This window comes from Tachysurus fulvidraco, chromosome 8 (genome assembly GCF_022655615.1).
Source record: "Tachysurus fulvidraco isolate hzauxx_2018 chromosome 8, HZAU_PFXX_2.0, whole genome shotgun sequence".
Classification (NCBI taxonomy): Eukaryota; Metazoa; Chordata; class Actinopteri; order Siluriformes; family Bagridae; genus Tachysurus; species Tachysurus fulvidraco.
The window spans coordinates 3,220,500-3,237,999 of NC_062525.1; the positions used below are offsets into that span (position 1 = coordinate 3,220,500).

Consider the following 17,500-nt stretch of genomic DNA (forward strand, 5'->3'; position numbering starts at 1 on the left):
TTTCTTTGTAGACCGTATGTTTTAGCATGCGCCTTATAATACAGTGTACACTTATGTATGGGTTAAGGACAGAAATAGACCCGTAATTGAGACTGCGCCTTATAATCGGTGTGGAAAATACTGTGTATATAAACCCAGTCTGTCAGGACCTGAAGGCATGTGAAAAAATAAATATATAACGGTTACCATTTGTATATTTAATTTTCTCCAGCTTTCAGCTGCTGTGACAAGGAGAAGTTGTGATGGAGGACGTGCGCTACAGGGGAAGGTGACGTCCTGCCAATAATGATGTGAAACCCATAACTTCCTTTTGCATAGAGTTTAACTGCGACGCCTCAGCCGGAGGTCCACAGACCGACGGACAGGGTTGCAAATGTATTCTATGTAGTACATATTTATAGCAGATGCTGTACTGAACACACAGGACCAAAAATAATCCTAAAGTCACGTAGAGAAGAAAAAACACGTGACTCAGGACTAACTGGTGTCTGACTAGACTATAAACAGATAAAAATAATAATAAACAGGTTCGTCTTTTGTACACGACATTAAATTAAATGGCTGGCAAATTGCTGAGGAATAAAACATGTATTCATTTTACGTAATAAATGTGAAATAAATAATTGCAACGATTCCAGAAGCACGTTACCTGTTGAGACGTAGTTAATGGGTCTGATCTGGTTGCCGTGGTCATCGACATGATGCTCTCTGGATTAAATAAATAAATAAATAAATAAACAAACAAACAAACGACAAAGACCTCACGCGTGTGCATGAGCTTTACCTCAGGACGATGAGGACCAGCAGGATGTTGATGATGCCGAAGCAGGCGGCGAGCAGCGCCGGCGCCGTGTACATGTTAAACTTCAGGGAAATGACGTCCAAGCTGAATCCTTTCTCACCGATAAACGACAGACCTGCCTGAAGAGCTAGACAGAACACACCGTCCCTTTTACTGTAGCTATCATGTTTTCATTCGGTGTTTAATGCTACAGGACGAATCGTGTTCAGATGACGTTATCGTAAAGATTTATTCTGGTACCTGGGCCCAGGATGAAGCCCAGAGCCTGGCAGGCGCTCATGTTAGCCATAGCACTGGTTCTCTCCTTCAGCGAAGTGGCTCCTGCTACGTAAGACCTCACGACAGCTACGTTACCTGCAGGACGTTTCACAACGGTCAATATAATCGTGCATCGGTCGCCTACAGTTATGTAAAATCCTCCAGCTTACTCTTTACCTGCTCCGAATCCGACGAACGCCCGAGCCAGTAGCATGTGGTATTTGTTGTGAGACGGAGGCAGGTACACGTAGGAGTAGTATATGTTAGCTGTGATGTTGATGACTATGGAACACACCAGAGGCTCCTTTCGAGGTCTATGATTGGACCAAAGTCCAAATAAGGGCGACGCCACCATCTGTCCGAGGCTGAACACGGCCACGACCCAACCAAGGAAACTAGCGTCTGCGCTGACGTCGATCTAAAACCAGGAAATAATGAACAGTCTGACAGACAAACTGATGAGTCCTAACTGTATTTAAGGCTAGGATTTACTCCTACTTATTAGCTCCTCTCCAGCACCATCCAAAAGTTTGCACCCCCTATGTTCTGAGAATCCAATAGCGTATACTACTATAGAAATAAATTCTACAAAATAAAAATAGTTAAGCATCCGCCGATTATACAATAACAAAAAAGAATAAGAAAAAGTTTCTCATTTGTAAAAAGTAAATGAAAACCTTTAAAATTGTAAACATTCTCTTTGACATTATTCTATTTTTATTTCTCCTTCATTTTTAATTTTTTTGCTACAGGTTTGGTTTAAGCAGAACATTTTTTTTCTTGCTCTTCTCCGTTCTGTGCATCTTCATACTCGTCCTAAGGGTGTGCGAACTTTCGCACTCTGCTATTATTATCATTTGCAAGTGAACCGATTTGCAGAACAAATGTTGTCTTTACCTTCTGTAGATAAGGCCAGATGGACGTGATGACGATTGTGAAACCTGAAGAGAACAATTCCAGTTAAAGTAAACAGCACTTACATCTAAATATTTAACCTTTAATATTTCTGACAAGATTAAAATCTTGAGTATCGTAAAATTATCTACAAAACTAGCGTGTTTAATTTTAACTGTCACTGTTAAAGCCTTGATCTGCGCTCTTCTGCATAAATTAGCTTAAAGACGTTTGGCTAGAGAGAGAGAGAGAGAGAGAGAGAGAGAGAGAACAGAGAGAGGGAAAGAGAAAGAGAGAAAGAGACAGACAGAAAGAAAGGAAACAGAGAGAGAGAACAGAGAGAGAACAGAGAGAGAAAGAGACAAACAGAAAGAAAGGAAACAGAGAGAGAGAGAGAGAGAGAGAGAGAAGGAGACAGACAGAAAGAAAGGAGAGAGAGAGAGAGAAATAAAGGAAACAGAGAGAGAGAGAGAGACAGAGACAGACAGACAGACAGAAAGAAAGGAAACAGAGAGAGAGAAAGAGAGACAGAATTAAAGGAAACAGAGAGAGAGAGAGAGACAGACAGACAGAGAGAGAGAGAGGGAGATAGAGAGAGAGGGAGAGAGAGAGAGAGAGAGAGAGAGAGAGAGAGAGAGAGAGAGAGACAGAAATAAAGGAAACATGGACACAATTTGAATGTGGAAAAGTTTTGGCACCATTTAACAGTCCATGGCACCATTTAAGGCAGCTGTCTCTAGTCTAGCTGTCACTCTTTGTGTGCTTGCCTCAGGAAATTCTGTCCACTCTTCCTTCAATATTTCTAGTGCTGAAAAATCTGAATATATTTTGAATAACTGAATAAAAAAGTAGCTCCTAGCTGATTTAGTTTGTTTAACGTTTGGAAAACGCCATCACACGATATTGTTAGAAGATACCCGATTTACGTGGAGACATCTTTCTTTCTAAACCCGAGTGCTGACACATAAGAACAGTAAAGAGGTTCTCGCTCTCACCCACGCTGCTGAGGAACATGGTGAAGTACATGACCCTGATTGACCTCCATCGGCTCCTCTCAGCATCCTGTATGCTGTAAGAAGATAGAAGAAATTACTATTAATATTATTTCATATACAGTATATGTAAATAAATTATGTACAATTTTGGAACAAAATCTCCAATACATGGAGGATAAAATCCAGCCATTTTCTGCACTTGAGCTGCGAAGCATTAAAACTATGACTAGTTTATGTTTTGTCAAAAAGTTCACTCAGAGCTTAAAAACATGGATTCATTATTAGACTCCTTACACAAACCTTTTAAAAAATGAATTGATTGATTGATTAATTAATTAAACAAACAAACAAAAACTAACAAATAAATAAAAGCAGCCTAAAAGTATAAACTCAAACCTTTTTGGTTTTCTGCCATGTTTCACAAATTGTAAGAAATCTAATTTTTTTTTTTAATTAATTAATCACATTAATGAACCCAAATTGTAAACACACAACAGAATATAAATATTTGTGTTTTCAAATCAGTAAAAAAATAACAGTATGTTCATGTATGTGTGAAAATTCTTAAAATAATAACAACAACAACAACAACAACAATATTGTTATTATTGTTGTTATTAATATTATTATTATTATCAACAGCAACAATAATATTATTGTTATTATTAACAATACAAATAATAATAATTATAGCAATAATTATAATAATAATAGTGACAAAAGTATTATGAGCAGGGCTGTCATGTATCACACATAGAGAGTGACAGTCCCTCATTTGCGTCTTTTCTCACGCTCTTCCACCACACATCATATTTCTCACGCAGAAAAACTTTTTGACTATTTATCATATATTTAATAAGCCGCAGCGCACAAAATGAATCAGTCCGCACCGCTGTCTCTATGGAAACGGGCAGGAATCAAGCGCGTCTCAGTTCTTAGTCGAGCCTGTCACTTATCAGCCAATCAAAAAAAGAGGCTACACAATAGCCAATCAGAAAATAGCACTATCTGGGTAAGATTTAACGCAACAACCAATGAAAAAAAAAACATTCATTAGCGAGGGTATTTTCGATGGTCGATTTGAACAAAACCTCAAAACGAAACAATCATGACCCTAAAAATGTCTGGGCTTGAGCCGAACTGTTATATATGGGAGCAACATTACAAATGATAAAGGGGTCCAAAAAGGCAACAAACAAACACTTACAATAAACACCACCAGGTGCTATCCATATTAATAAAAAAAGTGAATAAAACACTTTCTTTAGTTAAATAAAATAAAACCTCTTTAGTTTTTTCACAGTGACTCCAGTGGCTTCATCACACCATCGTGTCGGTGATTAATTTCCTTTATCATCACGTGACCACATGGTTTATTATGTGCAGCACTGTACAACAGCACCAGGCCTCTTTCTCCCTTAAATACCATTTTATTTTTATATATTATTTCCATAATCGTTTATCAGAAACACTTTCATACGTCACGTTACTTCCTTTTGTTTACTGTTGATGTTGTTTACTCTTTAAAAAGCAGAAATAAACGAGATATAGAATGAACTCAGTTCTCTTCACTCACCTTTCAGCATCTCCTTTCAGCAGAGGAGAACTTTCTTCTGATTCAGAAAGAGACATTTTTATGTTAAACAGCTCCTTTTTGCCAGTAAAACTACTTATTTTTACTAGCTAGCTCTGATTAGCTAAGATTAGCTATGACGAGCTCTGACTAGCTTGCTAACTAAATTAGCTTCCGAGTTCGTATTTGATGCAAGAAACGTCGTCAAACGGCAACACGACATCGCCATTGTCAGCTGTTACGCTGTTTTTTGCTTGTTTGCGTTATAAAGTAACCCCCAAACAGTCTGAAGTCCAACAATGTTATTGATTTCAGACAACTTCCTCCTGTGAAAACAGCAACGTTAAGAAACTGGCCGCCATATTGAAAGCCCCTGCTAGCTGCGTCGACGCGTCCGCCATATTGGAAAGGGACAGATTCGATATTGGAACAATGCAAGTCTACGGTCTACTCTGATAGCAAGCTATTATTTATTCTATAATTTTAATCTACTTTCACAAGTCGCATTATAGATTTATGCATTTCGAATTATATTGACAGTGCTGATATTTAGACTGTTTTTTACTGCAAACAATAAAATTTTATTATTATTATTATTATTATTATTATTATTATTATTATTATTATTATTATTATTATATGTTTCAACTTCAAAGCTCATTGAGTTGTGTATATATAAGTATATCTTAGTTTCACGTGTAATCGAATACGTTAACCACGAACAAAATTAGATCATTAACGAACAGGTCAATGAGCACGTGCGGATAAATCAGCGCCATCTTGGAAAGGTAAAAATGAAGGAAACTGATTTACTTTTTTATAATTAAAGTTAAAATGAAAAGGTTGGTGTAGATTCTACATCATTATCACAAATCCTGTTTTAATATTATATCTGTCTTTAAAAAACACCGTTCAGTCTGAAATAGTGATTTGATTGGATTTGATTAGACGTTAAAAATAAAAATAGTGACTTTTGCTCCAGTCACTGATTAGATTGATTAGTTTAAGGAACCTATGGGGCTTTCTTTATCTCTGTCCTCAGCTGAAGTACTCAGAGAACTGCACAGTAAACATGTTTGTGTTTCTGTGTGTTGGCAAAAGACACGTGTGATCCACTTTACACATCATTTTTATCTCTAATTTACATATGTAATTTGTACTTAAATGCCAGACATTAGTATATTTTGTCTAGAGAACGAGGAAGTAAAAACATATAATAATGCATGTAAAGTTGTGTTTGTTTCCATGTTCAATTCTGTTGATTCTATAAAGTTCTATATGAAGTGACAGCTCTTAACAATGTTTATTACCTGAACACTCTGATTAAATATATTTATATTTTATTTCCCAGCAGTTACCACAGATATTAATATCATAAAAACAAAAAGTGAGAGCGCTTTATTGCTTACAACAAACTGCACTTTGATATTGGGACTGAAAATTCAGGGATATAGGTAGTTTGACTGCATAAAACGTGTTTATCAAATGTGCAGGATTTTCTTTTTTAATTTATCAACCAATTTAACCGAAATGTCTATAAATAATAACAGCGTTTCATTTACTATTTAATTTCATTTATGGAGGCTTTTATAAACAGGTAGATAATTTATAATATCTATATAAAATAACAATACTAATATAATACCCATATAAAATAGTAGTAGTAATAATAATAATAATAATAATAAATATAATAATAACATGTATATAATATTATATATATATATATATATATATATATATATATATATATATATACTATATATATATATATAATATATATAGATTTATGTGGGTTTTTTTGTGTGTGGGTGTGTGTGTTTGGTTTTATATATTTTTTTTTGTTTATATATATATTATATATATAGATATATATATATATAATCTATCTATAATATATATCTACACATATTAACACTTTTATTTTCTCTCGGTTCTATTCTCTCTATCAGTATATCTATCTATATATCATATCTACTATCTCTTCTATCTCTACCCCCCTATAATCTACATTTTATTTTTTCATATCGGTATTCTATCTATCTATCTCATCTCTCTCGATCTAATGTATATATATATATATTACCTATATAAAATAAAATGTTCACATAACTGACATTCGTTATTTTATAATAAGTATAATGTTTTTCTTTTTGTTATTTAACTTATTAAAAGAAATAGTGCTTGTCGATATTAGAAATAAAAATATTCCTATCTAAATTAGTGAAATAATTGTGAACTGACAAACAACAAAAACAAATAAATATGCAAAGTTTTTATGAATTCATTAACATTTTAGATGAATTGATACACACACATACACACACACACACACACACACACACACACACACACACACACACACACACACACACACACACACACACAAAAGCCTTGATTAGATAAAGGATTAGTAAGTACTAGCACAGATACTGTCACTTTTTTTTAATTAAACAGTGGACTGAAAAATTTTGGTTTATAGTTAACCAACACAATAAAAAAGGGCATAAAGTGCATTTTAATAACAGTGCTGTGAATCTGTAAAGGATGAGCGTGTATCAGCTTTGCAGAAGGAGGATAGATCACGTGATCAGACGATCAGACTTTGCTCAGATATTTTATGACCAATTCTCTGTCCAGCTGCTGTCAGCATAATGTGCGAACAAATCCTCCGCTTTATTAATCCCAATCAAACAGTAAATAACAAACTGCTTATATTCATTCAGGGGAAGTTGTTTAGCTTTATGTCACATCAGGAGACTTTACAGTCCAATTATGTGAATTAAAATGTTTTTTTTTTTTTTTACAGCTTCACTATAAATATAAAACATTCGACTTTTTAGTAATTGTAAAAAATATATATATATGTTGTTTTTGTAAAGTATTCTTTCCTGAATGTGTATTAGTTAGTTATTGAATTAAAAAAAGAAGTTTCTTACATAATGCTAATAGATTAGGCAAAGTATAAAATAATAATTTACCAACATTATCGTAGATATATTTACAAACTATTACAACCGAACCTTAAACTCGTTACTGTTTACTGTGTTATTCAGACTGCTTATATTCTTTATATTCATATTGTAATATTCTTCAAATTATTAAAAAAAAATTGTACCTTTAAACCAGTTTTTTTTAAATCTTATTCCTAGCAAAAGATAAATATCCAGTATTACGGTAATAACGTCGTCATCGTATGGAATATTTTCCGACATTATATGCTAATAAATATTGTGAGCTATTTTTTGACATTGTGTGTAATATTATGTTATTGTAGTTTTAAGAAGTTGTTGACACAGATTCCTTGTGTGTGTCGACACACTTGACCAATGAACCTGATTCTGATTCTGAAAGCTCTATTTACATTTCTGTCATTTAGCAGACAAACCCATATGCAGAGTGACTTACAATTTATTTACATTTTTACAACTGAGGGTTAAGGGCCTTGCTCAGGGGCACGGTTGGGGGCACGGTGGCTTAGTGGTTAGCACGTTCGCCTCAAACCTCCAGGGTTGGGGGTTCGATTCACGCCTCCTTGTGTGTGTGGAGTTTGCATGTTCTCCCCGTTCCTCAGGGGTTTCCTCCGGGTACTCCGGTTTCCTCCCCCGGTCCAAAGACATGCATGGTAGGTTGATTGGCATCTCTGGAAAATTGTCCGTAGTGTGTGAGTGTGTGAGTGAATGAGAGTGTGTGTGTGCCCTGTGATGGGTTGGCACTCCGTCCAGGGTGTATCCTGCCTCGATGCCCGATGACGCCTGAGATGACGTCCCCGTGACCCGAGGTAGTTCGGATAAGTGGTAGAGAATGAGTGAGAGAGAGTGAGAACTTTAAGTTAAACCACGCCTCTTGTCTCAAATCCCGTTACCGACGGTGCAAAAAAGAGATCCACGTGCAGACAGCATCACTGCATTACACCATTACTACAGGATGTAACACACACAGAGTGACACACAGTTGTTTCCTAGCTGCTGTTTTCACTTCATCATACAGGTTGGTTAACGTCTGCAGAATTCTCTGGAAGAGGAAGTTGCAATGAGTAAAATATATATATGTAAGAACCACAAAGTGGTGACGGTTTAGCATTTCACAGAAGGACAGAAGGGTTTGTGCATCAACGTTTCTCGTTCTCACAGTTTCTCCTGATGACTTTCACACATCCCTAAAAGAGAAGTGTTGCTGAAACAAATAAGAACAAGAAAAAATTCACATTAAAGGATCTTTCAGAATCATTGCAGCAACTGAGTGGAGTGTGTGTGTATTTGTGTGTGTGTGTGTGTGTGTGTGTGTTATAATATATATTATAGGATTATTAATTCCATATTATTTGTAATATATAGTGAGAGTAATGGAGATTCATACCAACACTCCACAGGATCCAGGTACGTCCTGTTATTTACAGGTAAATAGAATTTCCTGCGAGTTGTTTGTTATATAAACCATTTTTATGGTTTATCGCAGATAAGGAATATAAGCTTGATAAAGGATCTGCGAGACCGTGGGTGAACTTGGTTCTTGTCTTTATCATCATCGTGGTTATGAAAGGACTTTTGATCACAAGTGTGCACTTTTGTAAGTCTGATATAAAACCGTCACTTATCTTTTCTTTTATCTCGACCCATAAATCCTGCCTCTTCTTCACAAACACTGATGTGATGCACAGTCTGGATTCTCTCCTGGTTTCTTCTTCTTCTTCATGTCGTCTCAGGGAGGTTCTTCTTCCTCGCCACCGAATTGTGTTGAATTGGATAATATTGTGTAGAGTTTTTAACTTGTGTGGAGAAAAATAAAATGTCGAATTAAAATAATATACTGTGGAGCTGAGTGCGAAGGTTCACACACCGTATTAAAGAATATATTTATTTTTTATCAACAAGATGTTTAGTGAGTAACAAAAAAAAGAAAGAAAAAAGAGGACCGGACCATTAGCAATGTAAATGTTATGTATATTTGTAGCTCTTAATCCTTACAGATGAGCTGAAGCATTTTAAATGGTAATGTGAACATCTGCACAGCATCAGTGCAAAAATACCTTCTGTTTTAATGGGATATAAATAGGAATTTATACGTTTATAACAGTTTAATAACAGGTCCTTTCTTTATGGAGGGAGGGCGGGAGGGAGGGCGGGCGGGAGGGCGGGAGGGAGGGAGGGAAGGGGGGAAGAGGGGAGGAGGGAGGGAGGGAGGGCGGGAGGGAGGGAGTGAGGCGGGAGGGAGGGCGGGAGGGCGGGAAGGGGGGAGGAGGGGAGGGAGGGAGGGGGGAGGGAGGGGGCGGGACGGCGGGAGGGAGGCGGGAGGGAGGGCGGGAGGGCGGGCGGGAGGGAGGGAGGGGGAGCGGGAGGAGGGGGGCGGGAGGGCGGGAGGGCGGGCGGGAGGGAGGGCGGGCGGGCGCGCGGGCGCGGGGGGGCGGGCGGGCGGGCGGGAGGGGCGGGCGGGAGGGGGGGGGGACGCGGGGCGGGCGGGAGGGCGGGCGGGCGGGGGGCGAGGGGAGGGCGGGCGGGAGGGGGGAGCGAGGGGCGGGCGGGGGGACGCGGGGCAGGCGGGAGGGCGGGAGGGAGGGGAGGGAGGGCGGGCGGGCGGGGGGTAGGGAGGGCGGGGAGGAGGGTGTCGGAAGGGTGACGAGGGGGGGGGAGTCGGGAGGTGGGTTGTGCGGGCTGAACGAGTGGGAGTGCGGGTTGAGGGGTCGTTCTTTCTTTCTTTCTTTCTTTCTTTCTTTCTTTCTTCCATTTTTTACTCTCTTTCTTCCTTTCTTTTACTCTTTTCTTTCTTTCTTTCTTTCTTTCTTTCTTTCTCTCTCTCTCTCTCTCTCTCTCTCTCTCTCTCTCTCTCTCTCTCTCTCAGTGCTGAGTGTAAACGTCGGTCTGAATGACAGAGGTGCAGATGGAGAGAAGTTACAGCTTCATGCAGAAATCCAGCGCCTCACTGCACTCCTGCACAACATCACTTCAGGTGACTGTAACAATGGCGATGTGTCTCCTGCATCTCATTAACACTGAATAAGTGCTGAGATACTCGACAGAAATATAAAATAAATAGATTATTAATATCTCTTCAGTTTTGTGTGTTCAAGCATAGAAACACGACTTTCAAAATTATTGGCACCCACACTATTAATACATAGTAAATCCTCAGGTTATTTGCCAGGTTCACTATATTATTATTATTATTATTATTATTATTATTATTATTATTATTATTATTATTATTATTATTATCTCTATCATTTCCCCTGGGTCATGTTAGACCCTCAATGCCAGCTTTGCTTGAAAGGTTGGCACAGGTTTAAGGGTCACTGCTACTTCATCTCAGCAGGACTGGAGGAGGACAGGAAGTGGACTGAGAGTGTGAAATACTGCGCCAAGCACAACGCCAGCCTGGCCATCATTCAGTATGAAGCTGAGATGGTAAGAATGGATCAACAGGCTGATAGCATCAGAAGAAACAGAAGGAAACTACGACTAGTCATGACTCTTTAGTTCTAGACATCACTTATTTAAATTGGATTTTAGCTCCATCATCTCATGAACCTATAGACCTAAGACCAGCTTCTACCTCAGCAGTATTTGGGAGCTAAATGCTGTGAACACACACACATGCACATAAACTGAAGGATCTATGTAAATATTTACCTACTTATTTATACGTTGTATATCATTTACAACAACTGACTTACAGTATTTATTACTATCAATAACTATGGTCTGTTCACCTGTCAATCATGCTTCCTTGCAAATTTAGTCTGAAAGCTCCGCCTCTTCTACTAGCTTTATTATTAGCATACGGAAATATGCACAAAATGACTTCCTGACATATCGAACATGCTCGCTAGCTTTCTAAACTATACAAAAGTGTTTCAGTTTAAAAACAGGTCTCGATATTACAGGAGTTTATCGTCGGTCAGATGAGCCGGTTTTCAGAGACGCCGTTTCTGTGGATCGGCCTCAGTGACGCAGAGGCAGAAGGTGTGTGGGCTTGGCTTGATGGAACACTGCTACAAGACCACAGGTTGTAAGTACCCTGAAAATTAAATATCCAACGTCGAGTCATTTCATGAGACATCACGTGAGATCGTCATTAGAACCGATCGTGATACTTTTCCGATTATATTTCCTTATAGGGATTCCTTACACGTATTTCATTACTTTTGTGGTGATGTCTGACGTTTACCACGGACTCTAACATTTTTCTGTGGAAAAAATGCCTCGGTTACCTTGTTTCAAGCCATTCTAGTGTGGTATAGAAAGCCTGCAGGAAGACTCAGCTCGATTTGCGCCAGTTCTTATTAATATTCAATGAGCTTTGCTGCTTGGCTCCGATTGGCTAACCGCTAGGATATGAGAGCATGAGTATTCATTCACCCAGCGCAATAAGTAGCCTAGGCTAGAGGAACTTTGTTTACAATCACCTGGAATTGCGGCAGAATGGCTTCTTCAGGTATATTGGCGTTCAGCCATCCTTGCTGTATAGGAAACTCGCTGAGCTATACGAATTCTGTGGGCGCGGTCTCGAGTGGGAGAGCTCATGAATAGTAATGAGCTCGATCAATTCTACGTCACACTGAGCAGCTTTTCTAACTGACCTGATTTCTCCGATTATTTCTTTTCAGTAGCTAGAGCTGACCGGATCTAACACATATCAAAAAATACAAGAAAAACGGTTTTGTGTGGAAGGGCACCTTTAAGTCTCTTGTTCTAATACGTCACCTTTTCTGTAGTAATAACTAACGCTTTTGGAGCAGAATGATAATCATATAAATATTTATCAAAATATTCAGCATTTATGGAAGGAGTCTCCAGTTTCAGTGTTATAGCTCTAACGTTACCGAGAAAAGGAACGAGATCGTTTGATTGACGGGGTTGAACCACAACACTAAATGTTCTCGAATACAATTAATAACCGTGAGCTGTGTTTTAATAGTCAATAAAATTTTTAAGTAGTTTTGCAGAGGAACAGTTGAGATGGTGGTGTTTTAGGAAATTGGAGTTGTAGATTATTTTTCTATAACAGCAAGGCTTGTTGTGAGTTATTCTGTAATTATACTAGATTATCTAATTCTTTATGTGTGTGTGTGTGTGTGTGTGTGTGTGTGTGTGTGTGTGTGTGTGTGTGTGTGTGTGTGTGTGTGTGTGTGTGTGTGTGTGTGTGTGTGTGTTTAGCATAAATGTGCAGTGGGACGCTGAACACAGAGACTGCGCAGACCTGAGAGGAGACGGAAGCGTGTTTGCGTCGGACTGCGAGTCCTACGGTCCCTGGCTATGTGAGAAACCCATGGACATTATGCCAGAGATCATCAATCATCTCCAAAATTATTGGCACCCTTCCAGTGGAGATAAATAAATATTCTGAAAATTATACAGTATTTTCTCAAAATCCAAAATGTTTTCCTGGGTGAAACATCCAGTGGAATGGAGGAAGATAACAGCACTGAGGATCTTTCTGTGACTGTGAATTCCTGTGATGATGGAGACACTTGTCCTGGATGTTGTCTTGGATTTCAGGGCTTGTATATAATCCAAAGAATGAGTTCAACATTGATATTAGGTCCATATGGTCCATATTATGGTCTATGGTCATCTCAGAACTTCCTGATAGATGCAACAAAATATTAGGTACTGTACAAGCCAGAAAACAGCCCAAAACATCAACATTCCACTTCCATGATTTCCGGTACGACTGATAGCTTTAACTCTTATACAGTCCTCTTTTTTTTCCATCAAACGTGAACATCATGTTCATGAATAACTACAACATTTGCTCAGTTGTAGTTGCGGTGAGAATTGAAGAAGATTCATTGATGAGGATTCAGCACTCCACTAGATGTCTTGTTCTCAAGAAGGCCTTTATTGTTCTTTTTCAAAGATAGGGTGCCAATATTTTTGGAGTTGACTGTAAACATTAGCCTGTTTCGATGATCCTCACCCTGATTTCTGTTGCTTATTGAGTTTAAACAGTGAACAATGAGTGTTAACCATTTATTAACTCTTTTTTACAAATGTTTTCTTTCTCAAACCTACATAAGCTATATATTATAGGTTAGACTAAAAACGTTCTATTCACTGCAAATATCTTTTTATCTTTTCTTAAAAAAAAGCCAATTTAATTAAATTCATCAAGTCTGAAAGAAGCCTTTACATTCATTCATTCGTCTTCTACCGCTTATCCGAACTTCTCGGGTCACGGGGAGCCTGTGCCTATCTCAGGCGTCATCGGGCATCAAGGCAGGATACACCCTGGACGGAGTGCCAACCCATCACAGGGCACACACACACTCTCATTCACTCACACACACTCACACACTACGGACAATTTGCCAGAGATGCCAATCAACCTACCATGCATGTCTTTGGACCGGGGGAGGAAACCGGAGTACCCGGAGGAAACCCCAGAGGCACGGGTAGAACATGCAAACTCCACACAATCGAACCGAACCGCCGACCCTGGAGGTGTGAAGCGAACGTGCTAACCGCTAAGCCACCGTGCCCCATCCCCCAAGCCTTTACATGTATATACAGTATTATGTACCTTTTTCTGTCCTCGTTAATCAATGAAAAAATATATGGACAAATTCACATTATGCACTGAAATGCAATTAATTGAAGAGAAAGTTAACAAATTTCTAACAAAATGAAACTATCGGTCATCCTCTGACAACAATGTGCTCGATATGACAAATATTCCTATAGGTACAGTATTACAAGAAGACATGAAGACATAATCTGTGTAAAATAAAGTGCAGTCTAGCAGCAATTACAATTACAGTATTAAATGAACATAGAGAGAAAGACAGAAAGTATAGTGCATGCTTATACAATAGTTTAATAAGATGTCATAAATATATTAAATAATGCTACTCCGTTGCTGAATTAAGGACAGGTCGTTAAAATGTTCCGTGTCGTGTGCGACAGAAAGGAAACCATCTATTTAGGAGAGGATATAGTCATGACGGTCCTGCCGTCCAGCGGGGCGAAGAGAGGGTAAAGTTTCCCGTGGAAATTCCCCGTGAAGGTGAAGATGTGCGATTTGTTCTCGACGTTGTAGAAAGAGATCTGGCCTTCCTCGTAGTCGACGTATATTCCCATCTTCTTGGGCACCAGCGTGAGAGGCAGCAGCGTCTCGGGGTCCGTGCATGCGTAGAATTGCCGTGTGCTCCTCCACAGCACCCAGTACCCTTTCGAAGGCTTCATGGGGAAGCGGCCGTGCCTCTTAGATGACGCGGCGGTGACTCCGATTCTCCAGTAGCCGTTGTTCGCTAAATCCACTTCCCAGTAGCTGCGGCCTCTGGTGTAGCCCGTCCAGCCCAGGACGCACGGCCAGCTGTCGAAGCGCTGAGGGCTGTACGGCAGGTCGGCTTCCTCCGGACCCTCCTGTACCCTCTTCTGATCATCGGAGACCAGCAGCCAGGGGTGAGCTGTCAGAGGGTCGAGGGTAACATTGACTGGGATACGCAGAGGAAGAAAAAGTGGAAGTTAATGTCTGGTTTAAATGATATCGAGAATTTATTTATTTATTTATTTGTTTGTTTGTTTGTTTGTTTGTTTGTTTGTTTGTTTGATTGTTTGTTTGTTTATTTATTTATCATTCATTCATTCATATCTTGTACCTGAAGCGCTGGTGATCCAGTTCCACACTATAAAACATGAAAGACAGATTACTCAGATGAAAGAACACACACACACACACACACACACACACACACACACACACACACACACACACACACACACACACTGCTTCCTGATTATTATTATTAAGATCTGATACATGATGTAATTATCTATAATATTTTGTATGGAAACTTACCAGAGTTGGGTATGTACTGTTGTGTACCTGTTTTAGAAAACAAGAAACAGTTACGTGTCAGTAATCACTGAACAGGAAACAGTTACGTGTCAGTAATCACTGAACAGGAAACAGTTACGTGTCAGTAATCACTGAACAGGAAACAGTTACGTTTCTGTAATCCCTGAACTTAAAAAAGTTAAAGCTTAAACCTTTCACAAACACCAGTGTGGCTAATGTGTATCGTATGTGTTGCTGAGTGGTTGCTAAGGTGTTCCAAGAGGTTGCAAGGGTGTTGCTATGTGGTTGCTATGGTATTTCACGTGTTATTAAAGTTTTCTTGGGCAGCTAAGTTGGTTTAGTTGGTTTCTAATTTGGTTGCTATGTGGTTCCCATGGTAATGCTTGGTAGAATTGAATTGTTCCTGTTGTGTTGCTACTGTATAGTGTTGCTAGGTCATATTTGATGGCACGTATTGTATCCCAGGTTGGGTTTGGGTTTGGTTGCTTTGGTGTTGCTAGGTGGTATTTGATGGGTACTATGGTATCCCAGGTGGTTACTATGGTGTTGCTAGGTGGAATTTGATCATTGCTTTGGTATTGCTAAGTGGTATTTGTTGGTTGCTAGTATTCCTTGTGGTTGCTATGGTGTTGCTAAGTGGTCTTTGATTATTTCTAGGTATCCCCGGTGGTTATGTTAGTGTTGGTAGGTGGAATTTGATGGTTGCTATGGTATCTCTGGTGGTTGGTATAGTGCTGCTAGGTGGTATTTGATGACTTCTGCGGCATCCCAGTGGCTGCAATAGTGCTGCTAGGTTATATTTGATAGCTTCTACTGAATCCCAGATGGTTTTGATGATGTTAATAATTGGTATTTGATGGTTGCTATGGTATCCCAAGTGGTTATTATGGTTTTACTTGGTGGTATTTGATGGTTTCTGGGGTATCCCAGGTGGTTGCTATGGTGCTGTTAGGCGGTTGCTATGGGATCTCAGATGTTTACAGTATTTTTTAAACAACTTAAACAAGTTATATCAATATTTTTCTATAGAGATTTCATGACTTTTTGAGTCAGATGTATTCGTAAATGATTCTGTTGAATTCTGGTCTCTGATTGGTCAGAAGGTGTTGATTCATTGGCTAGAACAGCAGCTCTAACAATAGTGCAACTGTAAATCACAGGTTTGTATTAGTATGTTATCGTTACTATAATTACATGTAAATAGTGTCATTGTTGCTATAGTAACTACACATTGTATGACCGTGTGTAATCCCTTACACAGTTTATTTGTGAGGGGAGGAGGAAGGAGTCTCCAGCGTTAGCGCCGAATAGAGGTAACTTTACGCTCTTTACAATCTTCTGTAGTGAGTAGTAACAAGGAGCATTTTTCTTTGTTTGTTTTATCATCACAGGGAGAGAAAAGACAACGTTTCTTTACTAAATGAAAATTGTTAGTGAGGAGAGTCTTCCATTTTCTTACCTGCTTCCCAGGATCGCTGCTTTGCCAAAAGCCACAGCTGAGAAACCACATCCTGAATTAAGGACAAAAGAAGAGAGAGCGTGGAAGATTTTTGATTATTACATGCTTCGGTTATTGTCGCATGCTGTAAGATATGAATGAAGAGAGCCTGTAGAGCATCTTATCGTATTTCGTGCACACACAGAGGTCATACGGTCGATCTCGGGTCTTATCGCACGGTGCTAAAGATCTCGTTCAGCGTGCATGAGAAAAACCCGGCACTGAACTTCACCCAGAGTTTCCTGGTACTCAGGAACGAGCTTATCATATCCTTATCACCTCAATATACTGACAAACATCTGTGTCATAAAAGCCAAACTAATTTCTCTTAGCTTTACCCTACACACACACACACACACACACACACACACACACACACACACACACACACACACACACACACACACACACAGATTATTATAAATAATTCTTAAGGTATTTTAATACATTTAACTACATTTAAATTAATTAATTATTCGATTAATCGATTAATTAATTAGAATAAAATTCTATTTAATTTTTCTTTAATGACATTTTAATTTTAAAATGATTTCATTTTAATTTATTATTTTTATTTTTATTTTTTTTTACATTTTATTAGTTTAGTTAAATTTTAAGGTAAATTAAAAGACATTTTAAGCTTTACATTTTCTTTTACTATTCTGTCGTCGTTTCATTTTACT

At 38.7% G+C, this 17,500-nt stretch overlaps 3 protein-coding genes across 7 annotated transcripts in view; 1 reads left to right on the forward strand and 2 right to left on the reverse strand.

Moving 5' to 3' along the window:
• Positions 1 to 4,917, reverse strand: part of mfsd8 (major facilitator superfamily domain containing 8) — a 10,321-nt gene extending 5,404 nt beyond the window's left edge. Inside the window, exons 1-7 of the mRNA XM_027165339.2 lie at positions 4,526 to 4,917; positions 2,950 to 3,023; positions 1,958 to 2,001; positions 1,238 to 1,478; positions 1,043 to 1,156; positions 785 to 929; positions 650 to 708 (exon numbers count right to left, since the gene is read on the reverse strand). Coding sequence (XP_027021140.1) covers positions 650 to 708; positions 785 to 929; positions 1,043 to 1,156; positions 1,238 to 1,478; positions 1,958 to 2,001; positions 2,950 to 3,023; positions 4,526 to 4,581 — 733 coding nt within the window. The 5' untranslated portion in view covers positions 4,582 to 4,917. The remainder of the gene's footprint in view (positions 1 to 649; positions 709 to 784; positions 930 to 1,042; positions 1,157 to 1,237; positions 1,479 to 1,957; positions 2,002 to 2,949; positions 3,024 to 4,525) is intronic.
• Positions 4,918 to 5,162: 245 nt separating this feature from the next.
• On the forward strand, positions 5,163 to 13,640 carry LOC113655060 (CD209 antigen-like protein C). Of its 5 annotated transcripts, none has more exons than XM_047817684.1 (6): positions 8,255 to 8,901; positions 8,981 to 9,091; positions 10,361 to 10,468; positions 10,829 to 10,923; positions 11,403 to 11,527; positions 12,676 to 13,640. In XM_047817684.1, the coding sequence occupies exons 1-6, from the start codon at positions 8,868 to 8,870 to the stop codon at positions 12,854 to 12,856; spliced, it is 654 nt and encodes a 217-aa protein (XP_047673640.1). In that variant the 5' UTR covers positions 8,255 to 8,867; the 3' UTR covers positions 12,857 to 13,640. The 5 variants fall into 5 exon arrangements, 4 of the variants coding, with proteins under 4 accessions (XP_047673640.1, XP_047673639.1, XP_047673641.1 ...); XM_047817683.1 differs by having other exon boundaries at positions 8,725 to 8,901; positions 10,763 to 10,923; XM_047817685.1 differs by having other exon boundaries at positions 8,725 to 8,901; positions 10,832 to 10,923.
• A 455-nt stretch (positions 13,641 to 14,095) lies between these two features.
• si:dkey-219e21.2 (E3 ubiquitin-protein ligase TRIM39) overlaps positions 14,096 to 17,500 on the reverse strand; it is an 8,017-nt gene continuing 4,612 nt past the window's right edge. The window contains exons 8-11 of the mRNA XM_047816970.1: positions 16,779 to 16,830; positions 15,320 to 15,346; positions 15,120 to 15,146; positions 14,096 to 14,954 (exon numbers count right to left, since the gene is read on the reverse strand). Of these exons, the coding sequence (XP_047672926.1) occupies positions 14,437 to 14,954; positions 15,120 to 15,146; positions 15,320 to 15,346; positions 16,779 to 16,830 (624 nt within the window). The 3' untranslated portion in view covers positions 14,096 to 14,436. The remainder of the gene's footprint in view (positions 14,955 to 15,119; positions 15,147 to 15,319; positions 15,347 to 16,778; positions 16,831 to 17,500) is intronic.